The sequence below is a fragment of the Nerophis ophidion genome, linkage group LG16 (assembly GCF_033978795.1).
Source record: "Nerophis ophidion isolate RoL-2023_Sa linkage group LG16, RoL_Noph_v1.0, whole genome shotgun sequence".
NCBI lineage: Eukaryota > Metazoa > Chordata > Actinopteri > Syngnathiformes > Syngnathidae > Nerophis > Nerophis ophidion.
This window is the reverse complement of record NC_084626.1, coordinates 12,223,425-12,241,029: the sequence shown is the minus strand read 5'-3', so window position 1 is coordinate 12,241,029 and position 17,605 is coordinate 12,223,425. Positions and strand designations below refer to the sequence as shown.

General features: G+C 38.0%; 1 protein-coding gene across 2 annotated transcripts in view; it reads left to right on the top strand.

Annotated features, from left to right (window-relative positions):
- cacna2d3 (calcium channel, voltage dependent, alpha2/delta subunit 3) overlaps window positions 1-7,288 on the top strand; it is an 85,614-nt gene extending 78,326 nt beyond the window's left edge. For both annotated transcript variants that reach the window (XM_061874267.1, XM_061874266.1), the window contains 5 exons: window positions 2,278-2,333; window positions 2,528-2,645; window positions 2,747-2,864; window positions 2,932-3,009; window positions 6,718-7,288. In XM_061874267.1, the coding sequence (XP_061730251.1) occupies window positions 2,278-2,333; window positions 2,528-2,645; window positions 2,747-2,864; window positions 2,932-3,009; window positions 6,718-6,810 (463 nt within the window). In that variant the 3' untranslated portion in view covers window positions 6,811-7,288. The remainder of the gene's footprint in view (window positions 1-2,277; window positions 2,334-2,527; window positions 2,646-2,746; window positions 2,865-2,931; window positions 3,010-6,717) is intronic.
- Window positions 7,289-17,605: the final 10,317 nt, after the last annotated feature.

Genomic DNA, 17,605 nt, shown 5'->3' with positions numbered 1-17,605 from the left:
TATTTTGTTGTAATGAATTTACTGAGCTCTGGCAAACTATAAAGTCGTATGTTGTAATGATGCTTATCAAGTATAACAGGGGTGTGCACACGTCTTCCGAGGGCCACATACTGACAAAACAAAGGATATAATACATAATACTGTATTGAAAGACATATAGGTGACATAGCATACAGAAAGTCCTCGGTTTCAGAATGAGTTCCGCATTCTTTTTGTGCCGTCTACAACAAGGAAATGTCCAGGCACTTTGCCCTTACTGGCTTAGGTTTGCCGTGGGCATGCAGCTCATACGTGAGGTGTAGCCTTTACATCTATGACTATGTTCACACTGCAGGTGAATTAATTTTTTTTTGCCTTTGTGACCTTTATCTGATTTGTTCGTGTCAATGTTTACAATTTATAATTTGTTTTCATATTAACCCAGGCCTCTTTTGTATGTGGATACATGAATCACATATGTATCCAATGTTACATCACAATTTTTCGCCAAATGAGACAGGTTTGAAAGTAAATGCTGGTCAAAAGAGCAGAAAACAGTAAGGGGGGTAAAATATTATTTTAAAACATCGGAGGACTTCTGTCAATGTACCAGCGCTCTTTGGTACAGACTTCATGACAAGTGCCTTGATGCCCCACACAAACTATCAAAGCTAAAATTATTGCCTCTTCCGTAATCTCTCAATGTACGTTGAATAATAAATGTTGACTCCAGTTGCACAGATTCATTGAAATTGTATGGAGGGTTGAATTGGACAAAATTAAATATATAAATACACTTTCAATAATTATTTTATTTTCTTCCATTAATTAATTATAACTGATATTAATTCAACAATTTTTGTTATCAATTGATTTAATCTAAAAGTACATTTTATTATTTAAATAATTATTGACATCATTATTTCACAAACATTAATTCATTTTGTCCGTCACACTTAGCCATCAAAGTCAGTGGGTGGGTCCTAACACCTTGGTTACCCAGAACTTCCACTTGTCTGTGGAACACTATGATTATAGAACCTAAAAGACCTACCACCAACTTCCCAAAAAGTATGGGTATATTCTACTAAAAATCAGGCTTCAGACCAAAGCAATCATTGGACAAGATTTCCGTTCGCCCCTCCCACTGGTTCAGACAGCTGAGTTTGACAGATTAAATACATTCATGAAGTGCTAACACACAGGTTCATAAAATATATGTAAATAATTACATGATTACATAATGACATTTGTGAATGTTGTTTGTCCGTCTGTGTTGGCCCCTGCAATGAGATTGATTCCTGATGCTTCACTATTCCAGTCGTGTTCCTCTCTTCTGCTCTGGCTTCACTCACGCTACTTGTTCTTTGGGCTCTCTCCCGTCGCTGCTGTGTAGTGTTAACTTTTTCTCTCTGCACCTTTTTGTATGCAACCTCTGTTTTTTCACACATTTTGTGTTTCCTTAGTTGTTTTTTCTCACTCCTTTTTGAGTGTGCTTTCTGTTATTTTTATTCTTTCTTCTCTGTGTGGGGGGGGGCTACTTTGCAAAGGCCGATTGTGACAACTATGTGGTTGCAGTGCAGATTTTTACTTACAGTAACAAAAGTCCAACGTAATGAAAAAGTTAAAATGAGTAATAAATAATACATATTGCGCACTAACGATTGCACTAGGTATATAAATAAATAATAAAACATAAACACTATCTTAACACATATATTGCACACCAAGAAAAAAATCAGATCACAGTAAACACATAAGTGTAATGTGAAGGACTACATAAAAAGATTGTGTTTAGGAACAAACCTAAATAGAGAGTCATACCCTGCAACGTGAACATTGCCGATGGCTATACGAGCTTAAGCATATTGTATTCTAATTTAAAAGAGCAGTGAATAAATTCATACACTACTTTGCAAGTGATTCTGGGCTTCTGATTTTCCTTCAAGTATTTGTACTTTTTTGCCAGTATGGATGAGAAATTATCCTAAAATGTGTTCGTTGTGGTCTTAAAAAAAAGTCTTAAATTAGTCTTGTTAAAATCCGCAGAGCCCCTGGAGACATAACAAAGGTCACAAAGTTAACTAAACTGAACAATGTTGTAGTTTTGTGCGACTGAGTGTTCTTTTGCTGTGTACATGTAACTCTTTCTCCAAAGTTTCTAGTACTTACAAACAAAACCGCTTCACTCAAAATGTACACATCTTTGCTCCTTTTTTTTCCATTTTTGTTGTTGTGTTTTGGTTTCTTGTTATTTTACAATATGATCATATGCAACACTGTTTTTTTTTTCCATAGCTTCCTTCTAGAATTCAACCTGTATAGCTGGTGGAACATCGATCTTTCCGTTAAAGGTATAAGTAGTCACTCACTGGACACAATGTTGGATGTATCACCCTTCAAGTACAATGCTGAACATGTTCTCAACCATTGGACTGACTGCTGCTTTATGCAGCAATTTCGCAATATTTCAATTGTGTGTTGTTTTATGTTGTATTTTTTTTTTTTTTAAATGAGCAGGGTTTTTTTTGTTTGTGCTGTGTGACAGCTCAGCGATCTCGTGGTAAGACCATGATGGCACCTTGTGACACGGAGTACCCCGCCTTTGTGTCGGAGCGTACCATTAAAGAAACCACAGGCAACATTGACTGTGACGGCTGTGTCCGGTACCACATTCATTCATCACCATCATCATCATCATCATCATAATAATGACACACAATGCATTTCTGTTGATCTCATGATGGTGTCGTTATCTGGGCGGCAGATCTTTCGTCATTCAGCAGATTCCCAGCAGCAACCTCTTCATGGTTGTAGTGGACAACAAGTGTGACTGCAGCAGTGCTCTGCCAGTCACCATGGACCCCATTGAGATCATGTATATCCTTGATATTACCACATGTTTGTCTCGTACGCGCAGCACAGTGTGTCCTTGACCACCTTGAACATAACGAATCACTGAAGTGTGACCGGCTCAAGTTTCAGAAGGACAGGAAGAAGCCAGAATCATGTCATCCTTTCCACCCGGAGGTATTTGCTCATGGGCTGCACTTCACAAATGCTCCCGTTGCTTTTATTGTATTCATCATCAATCTCCTACAGGCGCTGGGTCTCTGATCAGTGCCTGGTCCTAAACAATTGGCATTAGCAACTGTGGCTGTAGGCAATCTCCCCTGTGTGCACGATATGAAATGGGATACTTTCAGGGTTTCCGCCGGTCAAAATGAAGGCCTTAAATGGCATTAAAAAGTTGTATACAATTTTAGGCCTAGGCCGATTGTCAATAAGTCAATTAACTGAACAATAAATGAAAATGAACTTAATAATTTTGCTGGCAGCATTACTTTGCTACGTCAGTGTGTGTTTCTTTTCTTCGTCTTTGGCTTTCACAATGAATACACAATGTATCGCTCAATGCATTGCCCTCAGCACCTGAACATGTTTATTTGACAGTGGAATTAAACGAATGAAGTGAAGCCTCTTTTCAGTCATCCACAATGTTTGTTTCAGTATAAGTAGGTGGCCCCGCTAGTTAACACACACAGAATACACCGACATTCCCTCCCTCGTCGCGACTCACTACTGAGAAGCACTGCTAAGTGGAACAAGTAATTTATTAGAAAGCCAAATGTCCCTGTGTAGAAATATTTCATCTTCAAGCTGAAGAGCAACATAAGCCCGGAGCAAGGACGAACGGGCAAGTATGCCGTGATGGCATTGGCAACAAAAAAGACAACAAAACAAACAATTTTTTCTAACTGGGGAAAAAACTGCACTTCAAGATGTTAGATATTTATTTAAGTGCAATTTTTTGTTAACAAATCTTGAAATTCTATTTTATTGTTGTCTGTTTACGTATTTTGGATAATTAAGTTAACATTTCAATTACAATGGTAAAAATACTACAGTAATGAAAACGGTGTATTTCATTTGAAAGAATGACTTGCATTGTTATTATATATCAGGATTACTTTAGTGCTTAATTTGGTCACAGTTAGTGTAAATGTCGTTCTCAAATGCTTACAATTGTGTCCATGGAGACAATTGTATGCTTTTGACTATATATAATAACTAACTGCATTCGGACTTTGGCATTAAATATTTTTTAAGTTACATTAATAAGCATTCATTTATACTAACCCCGTTTCCATATGAGTTGGGGAATTGTGTTAGATGTAAATATAAACGGAATACAATTATTTGCAAATCCTTTTCAACCCATATTCAGTTGAATGCACTACAAAGACAAGATATTTAATGTTCAAACTCATAAACTTTTTTTTTTTTTTTCAAATAATAATTAACTTAGAATTTCATGGCTGCAACACGTGCCAAAGTAGTTGGGAAAGGGCATGTTCACCACTGTGTTACATCACTTTTCTTTTAACAACACTCAATAAACGTTTGGGAATTGAAGAAACTAATTGTTGAAGCTTTGAAATTGGAATTCTTTCTCATTCTTGTTTTATGTAGAGCTTCAGTCGTTCAACAGTCCGGGGTCTCCGCTGTCGTATTTTACGCTTCATAATGCGCCACACATTTTCGCTGGGAGACAGGTCTGGACTGCAGGCGGGCTAGGAAAGTACCCAGACTCTTTTTTTACGAAGCCACGCTGTTGTAACACTTGTCTTGCTAAAATAAGCAGGGGCGTCCATGATAACGTTGCTTGGATGACAACATATCTTGCTCCAAAACCTGTATGTACCTTTCAGCATTAATGGTGCCTTCACAGATGTGTAAGTTACCCATGCCTTGGACACTAATACACCCCCATACCATCACAGATGCTGGCTTTTGAACTTTGCGCCTATAACAATCCAAATGGTTATTTTCCTCCTTGTTCTGGAGGAAACCACGTCCTCTGTTTGCAAATATAATTTGAAATGTGGACTTGTCAGACCACAGAAAACCTTTTCACTTAGCATCAGTCCATCTTAGATGATCTCGGGCCCAGCCAAGCCGGTTGCTTTTCAGGATATTGTTGATAAATGGGTTTGGCTTTCCATTGTAGAGTTTTAACTTGCACTTATCGATGTAGCGACCAACTGTAGTTACTGACAGTGGTTTTATGAAGTGTTCCTGAGCCCATCTGGTGATATCCTTTACACACTGTTTTTTTGATGCAGTACCGCCTGAGGGATCAAAAGTCTGTAATACCATCGCTTACGTGCAGTGATTTCTCCAGATTCTCTGAACTTTTTGATGATTTTACGGACCGTAGATGGTAAAATCCCTAAATTCCTTCCAATAGCTCGTTGAGAAATGTTGTTCTAAAACTGTTCGACAATTTGCTTACAAATTGGTGACCCTCACCCCATCCTTGTTTGTGAATTACTTACTATTTCATGGAAGCTGTTTTTATACCCAATCATGGCACCCACCTGTTCTTAATTAGCCTGCACACCTGTGGGATGTTCCATATAAGTGTTTGATGAGCATTCCTTAACTTTATCAGTATTTATTGCCACCTTTCCCAACTTCTTTGTCACGTGTTGCTGGCATCAAATTCTAAAGTTAATGATTATTTGCAAAAAAAAAAATGTTTATCAGTGTGAACATCAAATATGTTGTCTTTGTAGGATATTCAACTGAATATGGGTTGAAAATGATTTGCAAATCATTGTATTCTGTTTATATTTACATCTAACACAATTTCCCAACTCATATGGAAACGGGGTTTGCATTTGCTGATACCTGCAGAACCCTGACTTAACCCAAACCTGATATCGGCTCCTGCGCCAAGACTCATTCGTCCCCCCACAAACCCTGTAATAGCTAGAAATGCACGTCCCAAAAAACGAAATTTAACATTGTGTGACGCAAACCTTAAGGCCTCATTTCCTGTGCGTATGTACAGGTGCATCTCAGTGATTAAAAATATTGTTTTATTTATTTCAGTAGTTCATTTAATAAGGAGGCAGAAGTTACACATTTGCATGATTGTTTAATATGCATGATGCATGTGCATGCAACGGTAATGAGCGCCTGAAAGAGTGAAAAACAAATATATTTAGAAAAGTAAACAAACTTTTTTTTGCGTCTTCTTTTTGTTTTTTTTAAATGTCACAAACAAGACTGAGCCACCTGTGAGTGCTTTTACAAGGGGGAGGAACCCACAGCAGCACTCGCTGCACTTGTTTTTATGTCAGTCTCTCTCGCTGATTGCAATTTTTGAGAGCTAGTATCTCGAGGGGTGTGATTACTTGCTAAATATAAACACAAACCTATACTTTCAGCATGTTACACTTGCCGTACTGTTGTGAGCTCTATTAATGCTGACTGAGCAGTTTGCTCCTTACATTTAGCGCCTGAACTGCTGAGGTCCAAACACCACATGGTAAACAGCGTGTGCAATCTATAAAATAACGTGGACTGTTAGTGGGCATGTTGCGTGCGATCTACTCACTATGCATGTGCAATTGTAAAGGTAGGCAGACCGCCTTATTTAAATGAGGATTTTGCTCATACTATACAGGCATCACCACGAAAACACCTGATCATTTACTGCACATTCTTGTTATTTTGCTCCTTCAGTACCTGCTGCATTTTCAAACAAGCAGAAGACATTCACTACTTCAGAGTAGATCAGCTTTGTGTGTGCTATCAGGTTTGCTCCTGTTTTAGTACACACAAACCTTTAGTAAATCCAGCCATTTGTCGTTTTTAGCAAAGAGTATTTGCATCTTCTTTGGTAGAGCTCCTTGTAAGCTCCTATTGTGTTTTCAATGTCTTCTTCAGGAAAACGCCATGGAGTGTGGTTCTGCTTCACGTCTGCGCAGTCCTTTCACAGCTGTTTTGCTCCCTCTCATAGCAGCAAGTGTCAGTAGGTGACCATCATCATCAGCAGCAGCAGCATAACGGACTAAAAACTAGAAAAAATCAACAAATAGGAAACAAGACCAACCCCACATGACACGTTCACATGCAGAAAGAGCTTTACTGGAGAAAAGTAGCAACTCAACTGCCGTTATGTTGAGTGTGTTTCCAAATTTAAAAAAGAGGTACAGTGATACAAGTAAGTATTTGAGCAATGGACACCAAGTAAATTAGTGTTCATTGTAAGGTTGGATAAGTGTGCACTTTTGGCAATTAAAATAAGGCAAAACAATTGAGATAGTAGTTTGGGCAAAATTGCTTCAACATGCAACACTTTCTTATTTTTGTCAAACTATTTCAGATTTCTCCATATGGATCATATAAATAGCATACAGAGTGATAGGAGCACTTTACCTTGCTTTATTCTGCCAGTTAAGACACATTATTATTGCATGTTTTTAACTGTGTTCAAAGAATGTTAAATGTTTAAAGTCTGTCCAAAAGATCATTAATAAAAACATATTTTTCCTTGACATCAATGTTCAATTGTTTTTTTTTAATACTATTTTAGATTTATTGAACAATTATAATGTAGACTATATTGTCTTAGTATATAGTTTTAATTTGATTTAAATTATTCATCACATGTTGTGAATTACATCTTAAAACCGCCCAGGGCCTAATCAATTTTAAAAAGTATGTTGGCCCTGTGATGGGGTGGCGACCCTTCTGGGGTGTACCCTGCCTTCCAGGAGCTGCTATATTAGGCTCTAACTCCCCTGAGAAAGGCAAGCAGTAGAAAATGAATGAATGGATACTCCTAAAATGCATTTTTAATTATAATGGTGTTGGATTTTCTGAAATCATACCTTACATTTTTTTCTTGTATCCCATGTTTTAAAGAAAACACTGAGATCCCAAAAATATCTTAAAAAATAATATGATCACTGCCAGTGGCGGAGCTAGACTTTTATCCTTGGGGTGGCCAAGGCTATTTCAGGGGGTCCACAGACTATAACAATTATTTTTTTTCTTGACTTATCAATTGCAATCGGAGCGGCAAATGTTGAAATGTACATACTAAGCACACAGGAGATGAGATTTATGTATATATAATTTGCAGTTTATTAACATTGCAGAAAATGTAAAACACAACTTGGCAACTTAATTACTGAACTGAGCATGTGACTGTTTCTGTCCATGCTCTGACCTGGTGAAGATGAGCTGTGCTGTGTTGTGAGTTCTCTCTCCAGACTAGTCCCAAGAAGGGAGCTGCCATCTTTTTCTTCTGTGTCTAATGGAACTACATTGTATAAAAATGAAAATATTAGTGTAAGCAAAATTAACATACAACCACCATCAAAAAACAACACACATCAGTAACCAACACTTCAGAACATCTAAAAAAAAACTTAGGGGTTCCTACACATTTGAAATTTCCAGACCCTAATTCACAGACTTCTCAGTAAAAAAAAATATCTAAAAAAGAATCCAAAAATTTGTGACATTTGAGATGAGTATATCATGTGAATAAATTATGCAATTCATCATGGAAATCGGGCTTCACGGTGGCAGAGGGGTTAGTGCGTCTGCCTCACAATACGAAGTTCCTGCAGTCCTGGGTTCAAATCCAGGCTTGGGATCTTTGTGTGGACTTTGCATGTTGTCCCCGTGACTGCGTGGGTTCCCTCCGGGTACTCCGGCTTCCTCCCACTTCCAAAGACATGCACCTGGGGATAGGTTGATTGGCAACACTAAATTGGCCCTAGTGTGTGAATGTGAGTGTGAATGTTGTTTGTCTATCTGTGTTGGCCCTGCGATGAGGTGGCGACTTGTCCAGGGTGTACACCGCCTTCCACCCGATTGTAGCTGAGATAGGCTCCAGCGACCCCAAAAGGGAAAAAGCGGTAGAAAATGGATGGATGGATCATGGAAATCATTTTTTATCATTATTGAATTTGTATGCCATTAAGTCACCAAATTATTTCCAGAAAATTGTAGATAGGTAGTATATGCAAAATAATTAACCCACAAATCTTAAGATAACCCAGATAAGTATAAATATATTTCCATACAATTGTTTCCATCTTCCATATTACTACAGACCTGGGAATGTAGAAATTCCTAACTTTCCATACTAGCGTAGGAACCCTGTAACTTAAAATTACTTAAGTGAGCATGTGACTGCTTCTATGCTCTGACCTGGTGATGATGGGCTGTGTGCATCACATTCTCTCTCCTCCAGACTCACCCCGGATGGGAGCTGCCAGGACTGCTGGCAGACCTGAATCCTGGCTGTTTGTCTGCCTCATCTGTTCCTGACCCTGACTTGCTTCTTTTTAAAAAAGAGGTAATAAATCTTCTCCCCCTGCCTTTTCATTCTCAACTGACCCTGCTATGAAAAAATAAGCCAGTCTTGTTAACGTTACTTCAGGCATCACTTACAATCACACAGGGTTATTAAATCTCCACTTCAAGCCTAAAACATGTCTGGGCAAATAAACCACTGTAGACCTAAGTTTAATATTCAGACTTTTCAGTTAGTTGACAGCAGGCTAACTACCATGTGAACGTTACGTTACAACAGAGCATGAAACAGCTAGCTGGCTAGCTGATTCTCCGCTAGGTTCATTCCTCTAGAACAGTGGTTCTCAACCTTTTTTTAGTGATGTACCCCCTGTGAACATTTTTTTAATTCATGTACCCCCTAATCAGAGCAAAGCATTTTTGGTTAAAAAAAAATAGATAAAGAAGTAAAATACAGCACTATGTCATCAGTTTCTGATTTATTAAATTGTATAAGAGTGGAAAATATTGCTCATTTGTAGTGGCTTTTCTTGAACTATTTGGGGGAAAAAAAGATATAAAAATAACTAAAAACTTGTTGAAAAATAAACAAGTGTTCAATTATAAATAAATATTTGTACACATAGAAGTAATCATCAACTTAAAGTGCCCTCTTTGGGGATTGTAATAGAGATCCATCTGGATTCATGAACTTAATTCTAAACATTTTTTCACAAAAAAAATAAAATCTTTAACATCAATATTTATGTAACATGTCCACAAAAAATGTAGCTGTCAACACTGAATATTGCATTGTTGCATTTCTTTTCACAGTTTATGAACTTACATTCATATTTTGTTGAAGTATTATTCAATAAATACATTTATAAAGGATTTTTGAATTGTTGCTATTTTTAGAATATTTTCAAAAAATCTCACGTACCCCTTGGCATACCTTCAAGTACTCCCATTTGAGAACCACTGCTCTAGAATCATTGGAGAAACACGTAAATATAAATAGCGACCCAAATGAATTAAACGAGGGCTTCACGGTGGCAGAGGGGTTAGTGCGTCTGCCTCACAATACGAAGTTCCTGCAGTCCTGGGTTCAAATCCAGGCTTGGGATCTTTCTGTGTGGAGTTTGCATGTTCTCCCCGTGAATGCGTGGGTTCCCTCCGGGTACTCCGGCTTCCTCCCACCTCCAAAGACATGCACCTGGGGATAGGTTGATTGGCAACACTAAATTGGCCCTAGTGTGTGAATGTGAGTGTGAATGTTGTCTGTCTATCTGTGTTGGCCCTGCGATGAGGTGGCGACTTGTCCAGGGTGTACCCCGCCTTCTGCCCGATTGTAGCTGAGATAGGCGCCAGCGCCCCCCGCGACCCCGAAAGGGAATAAGCGGTAGAAAATGGATGGATGGATGGATGGATTAAACGAGACGTTAGCGGCTGTTGGAAGCAAGACGCCATGAAATGTGACATTAACGTTTGCTTGATGCCGTGGCTCTCTGCTTGTAGAAAAAAAAACTTCTATCTACATAAGTTATTTTAAACATTGACTCATTAGGACACCACTGTAAAACTTAATTTACGACGAGAAGGTTATCCTTCTTTTTCTTTGTAACTTCGTTGATCTCCGGCTCTCCGGTCTCCAGCAACGATAAGCGACTCCATCTTCTTCTTTTGTTTTTATGGCGGTTGGCAAGCAACCTTCTGGTGTGCATTACCGCCACCTACTGTAATGGAGTGTGGACAGAGGTGGATCCCTACTCTATATTCTTTTACTTAACCCAGTGTTTTTTAAATATGTGTATATTGCTTTATATCCTATGTTTTCTGAATGCAATCCTAATATATCTCCCACTTCTAACCTAATATTTTCTTTTGCTAACTTATTTTCCAGTATTTCTCTTTCTCTATTATATTTCCTACATTGTATTAAGACATGGTCAACATTTTCTATCTGGTGGCAAAAATCACATAGCCCTGTAGTATGTTTGCCTATCAATTTCAGTGAACTATTTAGATATGTATGGCCTAATCTCATTCTAGTAATAATGTCTTCTTCTTTCCTATTTCTACCCCCTCCTCTCATTACACCTACTTTCCTCTGGACTTTGTAAAACTCTCTACCTTTTGTTTCCTTATTCCAATTATCCTGCCACTTTTTATTGTGTTCTATCTTAATTATGCTCTTCACTTCTTCTTTACTGTGCTTAATCTCCATGTTTACTTCTGTTTTAGTGGTTGCTTGTTTTGCGTACCTATCAGCTAACTCATTTCCCTCAACTCCTACATGAGCAGGAACCCAGAGAAATGTTACCACACCTCCCGCTTTATTTATTCTGTAGATTGCCTGAACTATTTCATAAACTATATCTAGTCTTGTTTCTGATGTTATGTTTTTTATGCTCGTCAATGCACTGCTGGAGTCCGAGCACACGACTACTTTCCTAGCTTTGTTTTCCTCTATCCAATTGCTACCAATTCCCCCGTAAAAACAGATAGTTTATCACTAATTCTTTTATTCAACACTATATTTCTCTGTGGGATAACTGCAGCAGCTCCTACTTTACTATTTATAGTTTTTGATGCATCTGTGTATATCATAATATTATCAAAAAACATTTCCTCAATCCGTTGTTCTATTTGGTAACTATTTAAATGTCTATTCTTCAGTAACTGCATGTCTACCTTTGGGTTTTCATACATCCACGGTGGTATTGCAGGAATTGGTACTGTAGAGCTCACTTTAATATTGTCAATTTGTGTTTTTTTACATATATCTCCTATTATCCACCCAAAACTATTCATTTTTTTCTTCCCTTTTTCTTGGCAATTTATTGGCACTTGACGTGTTGGATGTCCTTGCTTGGATCCTTTTAAGTTTGCCCAATAAACTGCTGAGAGTTGATCTCTCCTCATGTCCAAAGGTTTTTCATTCATTTCTACTTGTAATGCTGCCACTGGAGTAGATTTAGTAGCTCCACAACATAATCTTAACGCCTGCGACTGGATCCGGTCTATTTTCTCAAGTAGAGTTTTAGAAGCAGATCGATAAATAATGCATCCGTAGTCGATAACAGACCGAATTAAAGTGATATATATTGTGGTAACATGACTCGGTCTCGTCAACCTATCAGCCCCCCAATCTTTACCCCTCAAAGCCCTCATTATATTTAACACCTTTTTACTTTTCTCCACTATCTTGCTGATGTGGGTTGACCAGTTAATATTTTTATCAAACCATATTCCTAAATATTTAAATACTTGTACCTTTTCTATGTTTTCTCCATAGAGTTTTATTTGGAGCTTGTTTTGTACTTTCCTCTTCGTAAAATTTATGACTTTTGTCTTTCCAACAGAGAATCTTAAACCCCAAGCCGTCCCCCAGTCTTGAACATTATTTACCGCTTTTTGAATCTTCTTTTCTATATGATTTGTATTTCTACCTCTCTTCCACATCACTCCATCATCAGCAAACAATGCCACCTCCACTAACCCTTCCACTTCACTAAAAACTTCATTTATCATGATGGAAAATAGTACTGGACTTATTATACTCCCTTGTGGGGTCCCATTTTCCACTTCGTATTATCTGCTATATTCATTCTCTATTTTTACTAATAATGTTCAACTTGTTAAAAAGTCTTTTATCCATCTGTACATTCTTCCTCTAATCCCAATCCTATTTAGTTTCATCAGCAACCCCTGTTTCCACAACATATCATACGCTTTCTCTATGTCAAAAAATACCGCAATTATACTTTCTTTATTTATTTGTCCCTTTCTAATTTCCTCATTTGTGCTTCTTGCTTTGCGAAAACCACTTTGGTAGTTTTTTATAATTTCTTTTGACTCTAAATAATATATTAATCTTTCATTAATCATTTTTTCCATTACTTTGCCCAAATTTGAGGTCAATGCTATCGGCCTATAATTTCCTGCCTCTTCCGGATCTTTCCCTGGCTTGCATATTGGAATTATTACAGCTGTTTTCCACTCATCTGGTAATTTTCCTTCTTCATATATCCTATTATATAATTTTTTGACCACTTCTTTGCCGATGCTACCTAAATTTTTGATCATTTGATAACTCACCAGGTCTTTCCCTGGCGTCGTATTTTTAACTTTTTTTAAAATTCGAACCATTTCATCCAAAGAAAATGTCATATCCATAGTGTTGATAAAACTATTATCGTTGTCTTCCTTCATTTCCTCAATATTTAAACTAATTGTTTCTTCTCTCTTTTGTTTTTCTACATTTCTCAAATTATCATTACTGTGCACTTTAACAAAGGTTTTTGCTAAAAGTTCTGCTTTTTCTTTATTTCCTACCACACTCCGCATTCCATCTTTCATCACATGATTTTTATGTTCTTTTCTGACCCCTGACATTCTCTTGATCATTCCCCACACTTGGCTTAAAGGAGTAGTTCTATTTAGTGTTTCACAAAAAGTTCTCCAATGGTGTTTTCTTGTTTTTTTAATAACATACCTTACTCTAGCTTGATGCCTTTTATATTGGATCATGTCTTGGAAATTATGTGTTCTTCTCAATATTTTTAAATGCTCTATTCCGTTCTTGTATTGCATCTGTACACTCTTGTGTCCACCACGGCACTATCTTCCTTCTTCTCCCTATACTATTCCTTGGTATGCTCTGTTCGGCTGCTTCTATTATGCACTTTGTAATATCTGTATTTAATTGTTCAATTTCTTGATTTATATCTACTTCCTTTAAAGTTATGTCGGTAATTTCCCTAAATTTCTCCCAGTCACCATGATTATACTTCCATCTTTCCTCTATCCTAGTGCTTTCTGTCCTATGATTTATGTTTATGTGAATGAAGATTGGATAGTGATCACTTCCCATTGTGCTGTATTTATTTACTTCCCACTCCACCTTTCCTGCTAACCCTTGTGACACTAGTGTTAAATCTATTGCTGTTTCTTTACCCGTGACGACATCTAACCTTGTTCCCGACCCATCATTCACACACACCAGTTCTTTTTCCTCCAAAAGTGCTTCCAATGTATCTCCATTCCAGTCATCCCTTTCACCCCACATTGTGCTATGTGCATTAAAGTCACCACACCAAATAATATTGCCACTCCAGTGCTCCATTATTGTTTCTAGTTGGTGAATTTCTAATTTCTTGCATGGATTATAGAAGTTTAGTACTTTGTATCTTTCTTTATTATTCCATACTTCTACTCCTACTATCTCTAGTTCTTGTTTTACTTTTAATATTGAATAATGCATATCTTCCTTAATAAATATGGCACATCCTCCTCCTTGCCCATCATTCCTATATTTACGTATCGTTATATATCCTTTTATTATAAAGTTTAATTTTGGCTTCAGCCATGTTTCTTGAATACATATTATATGTGGTTTATTTTTCATATTATTAATATATCCCTTTAATTCCTGTCCGTTTGCTATCAAACTTCTGGCATTCCACTGAACAATTAACATGGCGTTGGATTGTGGTAACATGACTCGGTCTCGTCTACTCTCTGTAGCTCACCTTGCACCTGTTCCCAGGATAGTTCTTTTAAATTTAAAAACTTTGCTGCTGCTTTGACAATTATTTTGATTTTCTCAGTCTTGTTTCTAGCCTGTTCTGTACAATTTATTACATAAGCCAGGAATACAACTATTTTGTCCATGGAAATTCCTGTATTTGCTGCCTCTTGTTTTTTATTTCTTGAACTATTTTCACTTCTGTCCTGTTCTGCACTTTCTTGATTTCTTATTTTAACTGCCTCTGCGTATGTAATATTTCTTTCAACTCTGATTTGCTGTACTTCTGTTGCCTGTTTTCTTATGATGCAGCCCCCATACGCTGCTGTGTGATTCCCGCCACAATTACAACACTTGACCTGTTCATTTTCTCCACATTGTCCATATTCATGCTCTCCTCCACACCGTCCACATCTCATCTTAGCATGACAAACACTAGCTATGTGCCCATAGCGTTGGCACTTGAAACAACGTACTGGGGGTGGCACGTAAGCTCTAACATAGAAGCTTAGATACCCAATCATGATTCTCTCTGGTAGGACCTCCTCTGCAAATTGCACTAGCACAGATTCGCTCTCAGTCTTTTCACCGTTCCTAAATGCCATCATTCTTTTCATCATAGTGACAGTTCCTCCTTTTATTTCTTTTTTCAGATCATCTAAATTTTCTCCTCTTGGGATTCCTGTCACGACTCCTCTTGCCCCCTTTCGTTCTCCCACTTCGATTTTTTCCTTTATTATTTTGTTGCACAGTTTTTGCAATCGCATTGCTTTGTTCTTTTGCTCTCCATTTTTGCATTTAATCAACAGCCGTCCGTCCCTGAGCACCTTCGCTATCTCCACCTCTCCAATGTCCTTCTTTAATCCCTTAACCAGTGTCATCAAACTAATGTCATTCATATCTTGGTTTGATTTAAATGTATAAATTATCTTATATTCATCCATCATAACCCTTTTCCTCTTATCAACCTCTTCATCGTCTTCATGCACTCTTTTAGTACTCGACTTTCCTTCACTCCCTCCTCTCCCCTTCTTTCCTCTCTCCCCTCTAGTCCTATCCATTTCCATACTATCCTCATACATCCCGTCACTATCCCCTTCCATCTCGATCCAGTCACAAAACAGCTTATGCTCAACCGCCAAAACAGATTTAGATACTCTCCTAAGCGACTCCATTTTAAATCTTCCTCTTCTTCAGTGGCGATTCTTCTTCCCCCCTAATGAACGTGGCTCGCAAGGCTTTGTGGTACATAGCGCCAACTACTGTACGGGAGGGACTTAGCAGTCAATAGGCTTCACTGATTTAAAAATGCAACTGGCTCCTTTCGACAAGACGTGCGGTGCCGCGATATGTCAATCATCTGGGGTGGCACCTGGGGGGTCCAATCAGATTTCAGGGGGGTCCAGTGCTACCCTGGCCTCCCCTCTAGCTCCGCTCCTGATCACTGCAAACAAGCACAGTAAAATAGTACATCTGTGTAATCCCAATTTATAGATAAATCGCAGTTTTAAAAATTCATATTTAAGATTTTTTTATTTGATCTTTGTATTTATTGTTTGTGTAAATAGCAATTCAAATTGGGTTTTTCCGTTATTTAAAAAAATCACATATTTTTATTTACCTCTTGTAAGGTTTTAAAATTATTTTTCATGCCATATTTGTATATATGACTATAATGAAATGAGATATTACTTTAACGCAGAGGTCAGCAACCGAAAACGTTGAAAGAGCCATATTGGACCAAAAATACAAAAAAACTATCTTTCCGGAGCTGCAAAAAATTCCAAAAGCTGCATATAAAAGTCTTGTAATGAAGGCAACACATGACGTACGGAAAGTGCCTCTATTAGCTATAATAGCCTACTATTGAAATGATTATGTGTTGTAGGCTGACACAAATCTTCGTTGACAGAAATATTGAAATGTAATATTTATTCTACACATTTTTACAACATAAGAAACCATAAGTAAATCAGAGGCTACTCAGAAGGTGAGATAACTCCTGGAAATGACTGGCTTTTATTGGCCAAAGGTATAGACTGTCTTCTTGTAATAGATTTATTACAATCTTTGGATAACTAAGTAATGTTTGATGTGGTCTGGAACAACATGGCACACAACTATCTGAAATGCAGCCAATATTACATACAGATAATGTGTCATGAGTCATGCGAAACTAAATTATATACAAAGATGATAAAAGTAAAGGATATTAAATGAGCTCAAATACACCTACAAATGAGGCATAAAGATGCAATATACACATACAGCTAGCCCAATAGCATATTTGCATTGATTAGCTTGCAGTCATGCTCTGACCAAATATGCCTGATTAGCACTCCAACAAGTCAGTAACATCTGCAAAGCACACTTTTGTGCATTCACACACAGCATAAAACATTTGGTGGACAAAATGAGACAAAGGAGAGGATGATTTCAAATGTAAACAAACTGTTGCGTCACAGTCCACACTATGGTAAGTTCAAGAACCGCCGAAATTAGTAGGACAAAACGATGTTTAACAAATATTCTCATCAGTGATGCGTACAGGCTTCACGGTGGAAGAGGGGTTAGTGTGTCTGCCTCACAATACGAAGGTCCTGAGTAGTCAGGGTTCAATCCCGGGCTCGGGATCTTTCTGTGTGGAGTTTGCATGTTCTCTCCGTGAATGCGTGGGTTCCCTCAGGGTACTCCGGCTTCCTCCCACCTCCAAAGACATGCACCTGGGGATAGGTTGATTGGCAACACTAAATTGGTCCGAGTGTGTGAATGTGAGTGTGAATGTTGTCTGTCTATCTGTGATGGCCCTGCGATGAGGTAGCGACTTGTCCAGGGTGTACCCCACCTTCCGCCTGATTGTAGCTGAGATAGGCACCAGCGCCCCCCGCTACCCCAAAGGGAATAAGCGGTAGAAAAAGGATGGATGGGTGATGGGTACACACAAATATATTCAACAGTGGGCTTTCTAACAATCGGGAAGGTTGTCATGTTTGT